The 13,552-nt window shown below is 42.4% G+C and overlaps 1 protein-coding gene across 1 annotated transcript in view; it reads right to left on the bottom strand.

Moving 5' to 3' along the window:
* LOC108435692 (serine/threonine-protein kinase 4-like) overlaps window positions 1-12,997 on the bottom strand; it is a 43,716-nt gene extending 30,719 nt beyond the window's left edge. Inside the window, exons 1-4 of the mRNA XM_017711688.2 lie at window positions 12,699-12,997; window positions 8,669-8,749; window positions 958-1,086; window positions 578-692 (exon numbers count right to left, since the gene is read on the bottom strand). Of these exons, the coding sequence (XP_017567177.2) occupies window positions 578-692; window positions 958-1,086; window positions 8,669-8,749; window positions 12,699-12,745 (372 nt within the window). The 5' untranslated portion in view covers window positions 12,746-12,997. The remainder of the gene's footprint in view (window positions 1-577; window positions 693-957; window positions 1,087-8,668; window positions 8,750-12,698) is intronic.
* Window positions 12,998-13,552: the final 555 nt, after the last annotated feature.

The raw sequence follows: 13,552 nt of genomic DNA, 5'->3' as shown, positions 1-13,552 counted from the left end.
TGGAATATTTAGTAGTGAGGAAATTTCACGACTGGACTTGCTGCACAGGTGGCGTCCGATCACGGCACCATGCTGGAATTCACTGAGCTCCTGAGAGCGACCCATTCTTTCACTAATGTCAGTAGAAGCAGTCTGCAGGCCTAGGGGCTCGGCTTTATACACCTGTGGCCATGGAAGTGACTGGAACACCTGAATTCACTGATTCAGATGGGTGAGTGAATACTCTTGGAAATATAGTGTAGTTCATACCTATATAAGGAGCAGCTCCTCTTCCAACAGAGACCGCCAAGTTTCTACAGTAGCCCAGTACAGACAAACCAAACACTGGCTCTAAAGAGCACCTTTCGCATTTTTACGTTGAAGCGGCAAGTTCTACCACACGCTTGAAAAGGGAGGGGTGAGGAAGGGGTATTCAGCTGGTTGTAGTCTGCAACCTCACCACTAGATGCCACTGCACCTTTAATCTTTTTTCCAAAATGACAAATACAGAATTTAGCACAGAAAATGAGCAAAATGGGCTGTTTCTAAAAAAAACTCTGAAGCCACAAGACATTATAGAAAGGGGTATTTCACTCACCGTCTTGTTGCGCTGTCTGATAATGTCGGACACGGAGCCAGCCCCACAGTACTCCATCACGATCCACAGATCGCTGTTCTTAAAGTAACTGCCGTAGTACCTCACAACATGCGGGCTGCAGGAAACAGTAATGGACAACTGTGAAACACTGCAAATCTAATGAATCATCACCACAAAGGCAAACAAGAAGTTAATAAAAATAACACTGTAGGCAGTGAATCAACTCAATCAATGGTACATGACATCTGCAAAAGCTATAGAGCAAACTAAGCCAAGACTACATGTCACAATGAAATATGAATGAGTGAGCAATCCTCACTAAATGTCACCGAACAACGGAGAGACGGACATGTGAGAGGGTGCCGTGAACGTGAGCAAACCTGTTGCACTGCTGCATAATGGAGATCTCTTTAATGATCTCTTGCAGGTCTGACTCCACAGGAACCTGTTTAATGGCCACGATCTCCCCCGTCTCTTTATGATGGGCCTTGAACACGCTGCCATAAGACCTGCAAAGGGCACAGGCACATTGCAGTACATTAGTAATTGTCCTCCAGGAAGCGGAGCAAACAAAACAGCAGCCTAAAACGCTGAGCGCATTTATACGAGCTCAGTAATCCGATCCTAATTGGATTTCTGCAGTTATCTGTTTATTCACATGGTAAACATCATACCCTGATCTCTTAGATCGGTGCAAGGGCTACAAATCTGATTAAGACATCTGATAAAGAGAGCCGAGTAGCAGCTCAGTAATCAGATTTCTCAGTGCACGTGAACTCTTACTCTGATTTCTTTCGGATTTCTTAGTCTGAGCACGGGAGAAAACGGACTGCGGTACCGGAATCAAGCAAGCAGTGCTCATCACAGCATCCGAGAGAGACAACAAAACAGTCTGTAGCGATGCAGAAACCAACTATGATTGATGAAATGAAGGATTCAAATATTCTTCCAGATGAAGATCTTTGTTCATATATTCAGGTAAAGTGGCACAATGTTTTACCTCTTATTCTCCTGGGTATATTTTGGTGATCCGTCTGGAAGTACGGGACCAAATCTTACAGCAAATTATTCAGTAACTGCATGAAATAAATTAAGTGTTTTTTTGTGTAAAAGCTCCCCTCAAATGAACAGAAATTTTTTTAATGACAAACATAATGACATGCTTACAATTTGCAGTCTCACTTTATTTGGACAGTCCACTATAATCCCCTATAGATTGTCTACAGATGTTCCAATTGTTAACAAACTATCTATTGATAATCAGTTGGTTCTAAGCAGTGATGGGGTTAGAGTTTGTATTTGGACCAGGGTGAGGGCTGGGTTTAGGTTTTGGGTTGAGGTTAAGGTTAGGATTAGGATTAGAGCAGGTTTAGAGTTAAAGACAATGATGGCCAGTTTAGTAGATATTTGGTTGAATGTAACTTGAAAGTAAGTGAAGGATCTACAAAGCATCTAAAGTGGACTCTCCAAATAAAGTGTTACCCAATTTGCTGCTGAAAGCCAAAAATCCTAAACGATCTTTGCATTTTCTTTATAAATTTTTCTGCAGATCACTGCAGAGACACCATCTGAGAACCAGTTTATAGCTCAGATTTGGGGGAAAATGGGTCAACTTTCCATTGAAAAAAAGTTCAGCTTCTTTCATTATAAAGTTTTAAAATTACATTTCCCATCTATTTCACTGGAAAGAAGACAGTTACAGACTCACATGACACCCATCTTTTGAACGTAGCTTATGAAATATGAAAGTTATGAAGTAAAGAATATGACGAAGTGCGTTTTGAAACCACCGACTGTTCCACGGAGTTAAAGAAGTTTAAAAAATAAATAAATAAAAAAAAAAAAAACAAAAAAAAAAAAATCAAGGCATGAAGTTTTACGTTCCATTTACATCACATATTCTTCTGTGAATTTACTGGCCAGCTGCAAAGCAGAAATTTCGATTACTGCCTGACTCATGTAGACCTGAAGTTGTCTGAAAACTCATGAGCATGTTTATCTGATTTTCTGCAGTTATCGGATTATTAAGTGCATGTAAAGGCACTCACTGCTGCTCGAAAAGACTTCAACATTTCTGGACATCTAGGCCGTATTTCCCACTTCGAAAACCCTGCAAACCCTGCAAGTTTTGCAACATTAGAGCCTGACCGATATATTGTTTGACCAATAATGTCAATCCAATACTGACAACCTGCAATTTTATCACCAGCGATAACTGGTGACATTTTTTTTTTGACGTAACAAAAATAGCTGCCGCGATCAAAAGGGCCATATTTACACAGCAGGTAAAAGTGGCCTAAATCCGATTCTCTCACCAAATCAGATTTTTTGTTTGCTTGGTTTCCTCCGGCCGCACTCGGCCATTTCGTTCAATATCTTTGAACACGGAGCGGTCGCCATAAGTCTCTTCTCATTTTTTGGTATAGAAACATCAGCCTTATGAGTCTCAGCAGCTTGAAATTCTGACGAATGTCAAGTCGTTGCCGCAGATCGGATACGGATCGGATTTCAGTACCACGTACGGAAGCGTCTCAAATCCGAATTGAAAAGGTCCGATTCAGTGTGTTTATCTGTTCACACCGACGCAGACACACATCTGTGTCACATATGAAGAAAAAGATCCGATTTGGATTGCTTTTGTGAGCCAAGGTGACCAGATGTGAACGAACTGGCATCCTGAACTGACCCTCATGAGCTCCTCCTACTCAGTGACGTCACGTGACTGAATCACTGCATCATCAGCACAAACTAACGAGCAGAACGAGCTTCGCTGAGAAGATCATTAACTCTGATCGGCTCTCAGCTTCATTATTAGAGCCAGACGGAGGAGAAAAAGGTGAGATGAGCTGCTTTTCCACCGTTTACAGGCTTTAACGTCTGTTCGGAGCTGTTGCCATGGTAACGCCGAATGATAGTGCGGCGCGGTGGAAAGTCCGATCTGAGGGTCACATTAAGGTCACATGGCCACAAGTCGGATACGTATCCTGATCTAGGACCACATATGAAAGTTGCTCAGGTCGGATTTGAAAAGATCAGATGTTTGTGTCCACACAGCCCTGAAAACACCAGATCTGATTAGGGGAAAAATCAGATTTGTGCCACTTCAACCTGGTAGTGTGAACGCAGCCTAAGTTTAGTATTTATTGTGATTTATCGCACTGCTCTGTGTTCAACTCTGTTTCCTTTTTCTCCGGGTATCAACATGGGCTTGTGTTTCTAGCAGTATCTGAGCTCAGGACCGTCTTTCTCTCGAACCTATTAGTCACAAGCAAAGATGCTTTTTCAGAGAGACAACAAAGCTCTGGAAAAGAGCGTCTGCTAAATGCTGTAAATGTTAAACGTAAACGTAAGACTAGTCATATGTACAAAAAAAGAAATGTGCCAACTGTCACGTGTCATCAGATACCGTAAAGTACTGGATGACTAAAGCTATAAGAGCACAAAATCTAAATATACCTTACTACCTACCTACCCAACTCCATCGGTTGAGATTTCTTGCCATCTGAAATTTTAGGCCCTTAAAATTTTCAGGTCCTAACCGAAACCCCTGATTTTTGCCTGTTTTATGTCGCTGTTGATGCTTCGGCAACATCACTCTAAATCATCCCAAAGACACTGGAAGGGGCTCCAATGGGACCTCAGGCTCAAGTGTGGCGCCAAACTCTGATCGTCTGCTTTTCTATGCAAATTATAAGCCGTGTCTGAAATTTTAGGCCCTTAAAATTTTCAGGTCCTAACCGAAACCCCTGATTTCTTCTGCTTCAACACACAAATCAGATTCAAGTCTAATCATGAGGCTAATCAAATAAACTGGATAATAAAAAGGAAGAATCTGCGCAGTAGAGCTAAAACAATTAATCGATTAGTTATCGAATACTAAATTAATCGGAAATTATTCTGGGAGTTGATTAATCAATAATAATAATAATAATAATAAGCCATTTTTTAAAGAAAAAAAAAAGGAAAAATGATCTGATTCCTGCTTCTTCACGTGAATATTTTCTGGTTTCTTTACTCCTCTGAGACACCAAACTGAATATCTTCAGGGTATGGACAAGAAAAGACATTTGAGGACATCATCTTGGTCTTTGAGAAACAATAACGGACATTTTTCACCATTTTCTGATAGTTTATAGACCAAACAACGAATCGATTAATCGACAGATTAATCGACAGTGAAAATTAGTTGCAGCCCGACCGCGCAGTGCTGTGGCCCTCCGTGATGAAGTGAGTAAGAAAGCTCTAACGCTTCCAAAAGGACCTCACTTTCTGTCCCAGAGACAGAGCGCAGAGGATAAACTGAACAAACAGATGAGTGGAAGCAATTCTGCTGGTTCTCCTTTTGCGTCTCTCTGATAAACAGAATTCAGTACCAGTGAATTGAGGGCAACCGTTGAGAAACACAGCGAGTGCATAAAACCTTCAATTCAAGTAAATTCAATTTAATTCCAAATAAAAAACTTCCCAGCTTAAGCCGTTTTCACATCGTTGAGCAGATAAGGCAACACTTCACTTCACACGTCACAGAATCCGCTCCTTCAGTTCCTGTTGCTCAACATCTGACGTGGGCAGCCTGGTTGCTTGGTCTCCGAGTGGCACATGCTCACTGATACATACTTACTACATGTCCAAAAGTTTGTAGACACCTGCTCATCCAGCATTTCCCCTAAGATGAAGGGTATTAATAGTGAGCTTGTCCCCCTTAGCTGTAGTAACAGCCTCTAGTCTTCTGGGCTCATTATAATTTACGAGGTAATATTACAATGTAGTCCAGTCTGCAATCATACAGTCATACAGTCATTAGGGAAAACGCAAGATGTAGGGTAAGGTTCTCTAACGCTCTGCATCTCTGCAGTGTGGTACTCAAATGAATTCTGATGTCATGTATTAAGATAATTCTGCAGATGAGCCAGAGGGCGCCTTTAATTTATTTAATTTCCACTCGATATTGCCATCAAAGTACAAGTTATTTATTTGTCAGGAGACATTTCTGAGATGAGATACAAGTTAATCCACTTGCCTAAAGACGGGGAAAGTCAAAGAAAAATAAGCGAAAAAACTGGAGGTAGAAAATGTGGCTCCTAACAACCACCTGGAAGACCTGGTAGGCACTGAAACTGCCCCCATCAGATAAACAGCACTGAAAGCTTTGATCTCTGAGAGAGAGGAGAAGATCAAGCTGCTTCAGATCTGAAAACATCCACAGGAGTTTCTCTCCATCCTTCCACTGTGAGAAGACCACTCAGCGCTGTGAGTCTGAAAGGACGTGTAGCTGATCAAGAAGAACCTCACTGAGAAAAGGAGACGGACACATCAAAGAAAGAAGCTAAACGATGGGCTGACCACCCCAGAGTCCAGACCTCAGCACCACTGAATGGGTTTGATTCAGAAAATCATCAACCAGCTTCTCAGACTGAGCTTTGGAGGCGTGTCTGCAGGTTCTTTGAGGAGCTGAAAGTGAGGTTCCTGAAAGGAACGGAAGCTGGAATGAAGGTGAAGAGCGGACACACTACATATTGAAAAATCGAATGTTTTATGTCGCTGTTGATGCTTCGGCAACATCACTCTAAATCATCCCAAAGACACTGGAAGGGGCTCCAATGGGACCTTAGGCTCAAGTGTGGCGCCAAACTCTGATCGTCAATGCTTTTCTATGCAAATTATAAGCCGTGTGTGCACAACTGAATGCCTGTGTCAGCAATGGTCACACTTTAAAATAGCCCAATAGAAGAGTTTTATCTTGGTCTACCTGAGATAAAAACACTTTTTGGTCACTGACAGCTTCTGTCTTCACTGATATGCTTAACATAGACTAAATCAGGTCTTACAAAAAGCATAAAAACGCTGCAGAAATAAACACTTCACTGTGAACCACAAGCTATTTATGGGGCAGAGCTTGTAATTGATATTATGCATGTATGCCCTTGTCTTTCGGGGGGCATACGAGCGGTCTCAATTTCTAGCCTACTCTAATGACATGCGGCGACACTACGAACGTAATTTGAACATGGAAAATCACGTTTCACGATAACACAAGTCAGTTATTTTATCCCTTTGAAGCGAATAATGTAGCAAGATAGGATTTACTGACTTTGTGTAGTGCCAGCAATCAGAATCCATAGTGATCTATACTGAAAGGACTGCAATGAATACTTAATAAAAATCAATCAATTCAACAATTACAACAGTCAAAAACGCTGGAACAACTGACTGATCATGAAGGTGTTGGACTTGACCAGACTGGATAGTATTTTATGTTTTCTACTAACATTTCTGCTTATTATATGTGTGTTTATTACCTTGCAGTATTTCAAGTTTAATTAAAATAAATAAAAAGCTAAATGAATATAGATTATAATCTTATACTTTAAAAGCAAGTGAGTAATAATGATCGTTAATGATTATTTATACTGATAATGACCAGAGTGATGACAAAAATAGTTTTTTCACGCGATCATTAAAGTGAAAAATAAGTCTGAGCTTTTCTTAACCTCTGATTATCATCGCTGTCCAAATAAAAAAATGCATCTCCATATTTTTCTGTTTTCACTTTTCCACATCATTTGAGCACAGCGGATATTATTTACGTTGTGTGAAAATTTCAGGAGGAATGGATCAATAAAAATGCACCAAAATTGATTCGAAAAAAATCTCTTTTCATTGACTTACATTAAAAGCAAAGAACGTTTTTGCACTCTCCTGTAAAGTTACCATTCTGGAGAAGGGCTGGGCGATATGGGCCAAAAATGTTATCGCAATAAAAAATTATCATCAGTCGATATCGATACGTATGGCGATAAAAGTCAAATCATTATTTCTTTCCAGTTTGAGGGCTGATTTTTGCTTCCGAGTGGTCAGGTGCTGTTTTAAACTATCCTTTATGGTCAGAAGACGACAAACACTCACCAAACAGTGGAACATTTCGCAAATCGGTCGTGGGACAGAGGGAGAGTTTCTGGTGAGCTGTTTGAACCATATTGCCAACTCTTTTTGCACACTGTGAAATCAGACCTCTGCATTTTACCCATCCGTGCAGTGAAACACCCACATACATGCACACTAGTGAACACACACACTAGGGGGCGGTGAGCACACTTTCCCGGAGCGGTGGGCAGCCCTATCCACGGCACCTGGGGAGCAGTTGGGGGTTAGGTGTCTTGCTCAAGGGCACTTCAGTCATGGACTGTCAGCCAAGGGGATCGAACCGGCGACCTTCCGGTCACAGGGCTGGTTCACTAACCTCCAGCCCACGACCTTTTACAAGCACGGCTGCAGTTTTTGTCATATTGATAATTTAAGATTATTTTTAGCTGTCTGGTGACGAGAGCTCGACTTGCTGGCTCGGCACGTCAGTGATGGAACACAGCCTTACTGTCATCAGTCCTACCACATCCATGTCAGAGCATATCACAGTATTCAAACGAGTGACAGAGCACTGCTTCAAGCCTGGGAAGCTCGCGTTCGCCACCCTCCAGTGCCGCACGGCTTCCTCGGGTTATTGGGAATGCATCAATACTAAAATATGACAGAGCGCCGTGGCTGCGCTGCAGCTGTGAGGAGCAGATGTCAATTAATGCCGCTAAGGCTTAGGATGTACGGAAAGAGGCGAGTTCACTTTAGGACAGAATAATTCCGTCACTCGCACTCGGTCACAGGAGAACAGATCGCCGATCGCTCGGGAATGTATAACTCCACGTTTCAGATGCTGCTGAAGTATATTTGGTGACTCGTTAATTTTTTAAACCCCCCCCCTCTAATCACGTAGAAAAACTCCGAAGTGCCGCCCTCTCGAGGTGACAGCGGAGTCGTGTCGCTTTCCTTGCAGGAGAAAACAGCACCAGGGGTGTTGCTAGAACGTGGAAGTGCTCCATCGCATCGAACGTTTCTATCGAGGAAAGATCACATCGCGATAATTATTGTTATGGTTTCAGTGCCCAGCCGTACTTTGGAGACACGTTTTTCTTTGGACGACGACGACATTTAAAAACAGAAATATGTGATAGTTGTGATCCCAATTCCTTTCTAGAAGAAAACATCAAGACCTGAGCACTGAACAAGAACAAGAGCCATTCGACTCCTCCCTCCACTCACCCCTCTCCAAGCTTCTCCAATACATCAAACACCTCTTCAGGCTGCTTGGTCAAACTGTCCTCACTGAGCTTCTTCAATTGCCTGAGAAAACAAGACAGAGAGATTCATTTCACAGCTGCGGAAGCTCCTATAAAACACAGCCACATCTCTTGGGCTGTCGCTGCAGTTTATGTATCTGAGGGCAGAAAGCCCTCAGCTCGTCACGGCCTGCAGAAACAGACGGCAGTCAATGGTAATAAATATGTAATGCGGACTCTCCTGAAAAGCGAATGGCAAAAGTTAAAAAACTGACAGTGTACTGGGGCCATCCAGCTTCCCTTTTCCTCCCTCTATCACACACAAGATCAATCAATCCAATGATAAGCAGGATTATTTACAGTAATACAGTATTCAATTATTTATAGGGGTGTAAAGTTTTACCCCTTGAGTGATGTTGATGTGTTTGTTCCTCAGTGGTCTGGTGGACCCACCACATTATAAAAATGATATACAGCCAGCATAGGGTTCCCCTTTAGCAGCTGTAGCCAGTCAGCAGCTTGTCCATGTTGTCGGCCCTCTCTCACACACACATACACACACTCACCGGCCACTTTATTAGGTACACCTCTATTATGCTCTTCGGTTGCTTATCACAAATAGCTAATCAGCCAATCACATGGCCACAACTCCGCGCATGTAGGCATGTAGAGGTGGTCAAGACACCTTGCTGAAGTGCAGACCGAGCATCAGAACGGGGAAGAAAGGGGATTTAAGGGACTTTGAACATGGCGTGGTTGTTGGTGCCAGACGGGCTGGTCTGAGTATTTCAGAAACTGCTGATCTACTGGGATTTTCACGCTCAACCATCTCTAGGGTTTACAGAGAACGGTCCGAAAAAGAGGAAATATCCAGTGAGCGGTCAGTTGTGTGGACGAAAATGCCTTGTTGATGTGAGAGGTCAGAGGAGAATGGGCAGACTGGTTCCAGATGATAGAAAGGCAGCAGGAGCTCAAATAACCAACCAGAATCTCTGAGGAACGTTTCCAACAGCTTGTTGAAAGTATGACACGAAGAATTAAGGCAGTTCTGAAGGCAAAAGGGGGTCCAACCTTTTACTAGCAGTAAAGTACCTAATAAATATATATAATTATATATAATATATAACCTAAAAAATATTATATAGTACCTAATAAAGTGGCTGGGGAGTATAATATATATATATATATATATACACACACACACACACACACACACACACACACACATACATGCACACACATGTATATAGATACGCACAAAGACAGCACGCCATGAAGGAGTACAGAGTGAAGGACACAGCACCACCACTGTTTTGTGTGGAGGATAAACAGAGCGAAGACACTGAAAATGGGTTATTTTATATGTTCTTCACAGAAAATGAGCAAAGGCCAAGAATCTGAGGCTGAAGTAAGAATAAACCACATGTTTTCTTTACCAAAAAAAATTTAAAGTGGGCCCCACAGCCAGGAACACGACGCAAGGGGTAAAACAAAACGCAAAATCAATCAAAACAAGCGCCTGATTTCAACCTTTGAATGAAAAGATGAGAACGTATTTATATTTATTTATTTATTGTTTATCTATTTAAAGCCTTTCCCCCTTTTGTCAGCCTCAGAGCTGTTGCATTGGTTTGAACTCATCTGTGCATCAGCCCTGACCGCTGTGTGTTCAAAATCTCTCGTGAGGCAAAAACAAACTACAGCGTCTTGCAGCCCCTCCGAGAATTTCCAAACACCAAGTCAATCAACCCTCACAACATTCGCAAGGACTTGCAGATCTGACCAACCACTGCAATCCACGATAAGTGACACGTAAGCTGATGCTTCAAAGGTGACGTCCACATAAATACTTCATTCCCTTTCACTATTAAAGGGGAAGTCCAGTATTTATTTATTCATTTATTACAATTTCTGCATAATTAAATGGTTAAGATATAAACGAATCACTCTGAGCGGTTCACCTCTAAAAGCTCCCTCATGTCTGATGTCCGAGACGCTGTTTTACACTGGCTTTGGGGTAAACTGTGGAGGAAAAGGGCAACACAGGGGTCTGACACCTCAGTCATGGACTGTTGGCACTGGGGATCGAACCGGCGACCTTCCGGTCACAGGGCCAGCTCCCTAACCTCCAGCCCATGACTGACCCTTTATTTCTGAGAGTGTGGTAAATAAAGTGTCTATATCTGTGTTGTAGTCATGGCGACCCCTGGTTCCTATCACCACCACTGTAAAGAGACCCGAACCATTTCACCCCAAACCCTCTGAACGACTGTTTATATCTCAGCCACTGAATTATGTAGCAATTTTGAAAATTTTGTGGGATTCCCCTTTACAACAATGGATTTTAACAGGGTATTAAAAAGCCCAGTAAAATGAATAACCCCATAAATACTGAGAAGAGCCACAGAATCAAGCCCTCGCGAGATCCTGGTGGGACTGCTCGATTCATTTTTCCACATCGTGTTAAAAGGGAAATCAACCCCTTTTCAAAATTTCCGCCTAATTAATTTATTGAGATGTAAACAAAGACAGAGTGGGTTCGGCGTGAGATGGTCCAGATTTCCCAGTGGTGGTGATGGGAACCAGGGGTCAACTATGTCTAGAACACTGTACAGCCAATATATTTACTGTCCTACACCACCAGTGAACCTACACGAGTCTCCTGAGTGTTTATCCTGTAACGTTAATGACGGCAAAACAGCGGAAAATCTGGAAAAAAAAAACAAAAAAAAAAGTTTTCTTCGGGGACTATTTTGCCTCACAACACCCTGCAGGTGTCCCTCCACCGGCAAGGTACTGAAATGACAAATTTCAGGACAAAGGCTTCTCAAAACGATCATAAAACGATGTATTTGGTATCACGAAAACAAGTTCATAAGGTTTTTGTGACAACTTTCTGTGAGGGAGCTTTCAGAGGTATTCACCCCTTCAGACGTCTGGTTCCTATCACCACCACTGTGAACAATTCAGACTCATTGAATTTCCTTAGAATGGCACATTTTACATCAAACCACTCTGAACGACTTTTTACATTTTACAGAATTAATCACGCCAAAGATTTTTCCAGCCGCACTGCTGTGTCTGATCCACTCAGACCAGCGCAACACACACTTTACACATCACCACCACCACGTCAGTGTTACTGCAGTGCTGAGGAAGATCCACCACCCAAAACACTACCTGCTCTGTGAGGGTCCATGGGGGTCCTGACCACTGAAGAACAGGGTAACAGAGTATCAGAGAAACAGATGGACTACAGTCTGTAACTGTAGAACTACAAAGACCAGCTATACAGTAAGTGGAGCTGATAAAGTGGACAATTAGGCGTAGAAACGAGGAGGCAGTTTTGATGTTATAGCTGATCAGTTTATGTAAATGACACAACTACATCAAAGCCCTTAACAACAAGACATTTTAACAGATGAAATACTTTAAAAACCGAGTCGAATCGGTATCGGCGCTGGAAATACGAACCGTTACGCCTCCTGCTAAACACCGTGGAGAGCTTTCGTGCGGATTATCGTTGGTTTCAACACAAAAATACACAGAAATTGTAAGTTTGGCCGCTATAAACCGCTGCCGGCGAACATTTCAGACGTTAAAACAAGAGGCGTTTGTTTTTACGTGTACAGCTAGGTTACGCAGTTAGCACGTTAGCTAACCTAGCTGCTCTTCTTTTTCTTCTTTAAAACAATTTCTAGAAATTACAAGTGACAGGGACAATACATTTAGCCGTTTCTCAATCACCTGCGTACTGGCAGCAGCTTTACATTAAGCTGAAAACAGCTTCTTATTCGATTTTTTTCCGTTCTACCTTAACTAGTGCAGCAGTACCATTAACTTACGTTACGACGCCTGAGGTGCCAGAACGTAACCGCAGCGCCATTTAAGGTGGAACGGGGAATTTCGAACAAGAAGCTGGCGAATAGGACTCCAACTTCTGCCTCGTAACTTTCCGGACCGATTTTACTGTCTAATCATGTTACTCCGCATTACTGCAAACGGGTTTTTACCTGCGAGGGTTGTTCCTCAGCTGTACCTGTTCCCTTTTCTCCATCATGGCTTGTTTTGATAGCTCGCCGGCTAATGAGCTACATTTGAGTCTAACTTCAGCTACGAGCTAGCAGGGGTTAAACTCGCAGGCGGCGACCCAATTCTTCGTTCTTCTGGGACGATTTCTGTTGAATGTATAGCCGGAACGCTTCCTAAACGCCGAGGAGTTTGACTTTTATCATTATTATTGGTGAAATGTCCTATTTCCACACCAGAGCCCGGTCCGCCCGCCTCGAGTTCCGCAATGAGAAACAGGGTTGCCAGATGCCACCGACTGACTCCTCGAGGTTCACTTTGTTCAGATTGAGTGCTCAACGTTTCCTGTTCATCCATCTGCTGCAAGGTCTCCAAAAAGTGTTTGGACATCTGTGCCATACGTAGAAAATAAAATAAAGTTCGCTGTGTTAGTAGATTACAGATCACTAAAGTGACATGGCATATTTTTGATAAGGCGTGGCCACAAATTACTATTTTGAGGCCACAAATTACTGTATTGCAGCCACTATTTCTTATATTTCAGCCACAGTGTACTATACTGAGGCCATAACTTACTATACTGGGGAAACATTTACTGCACTGAGGCCAATAATTATTCTCTTCAGGCCACACTGTACTATATAGAGGCCACAAATTACTGTATTGCAGCCACTATTTCTTATATTCAGGCCACAATGTACTATATTGCAGCCACTATTTATTATATTCAGACCATAACGTACTATATTGAGGCCATAATTTACTATACTGGGGGAACTATTTGCTATACCAAGGCCACAATTTACTGTACTGTGGCCACTGTGTGCTATACAGAGGC

Source organism: Pygocentrus nattereri, chromosome 26 (assembly GCF_015220715.1).
Source record: "Pygocentrus nattereri isolate fPygNat1 chromosome 26, fPygNat1.pri, whole genome shotgun sequence".
NCBI classification, from domain to species: domain Eukaryota; kingdom Metazoa; phylum Chordata; class Actinopteri; order Characiformes; family Serrasalmidae; genus Pygocentrus; species Pygocentrus nattereri.
The sequence above is the reverse complement of the archived record's forward strand: the minus strand, read 5'-3'. Positions and strand labels throughout refer to the sequence as shown.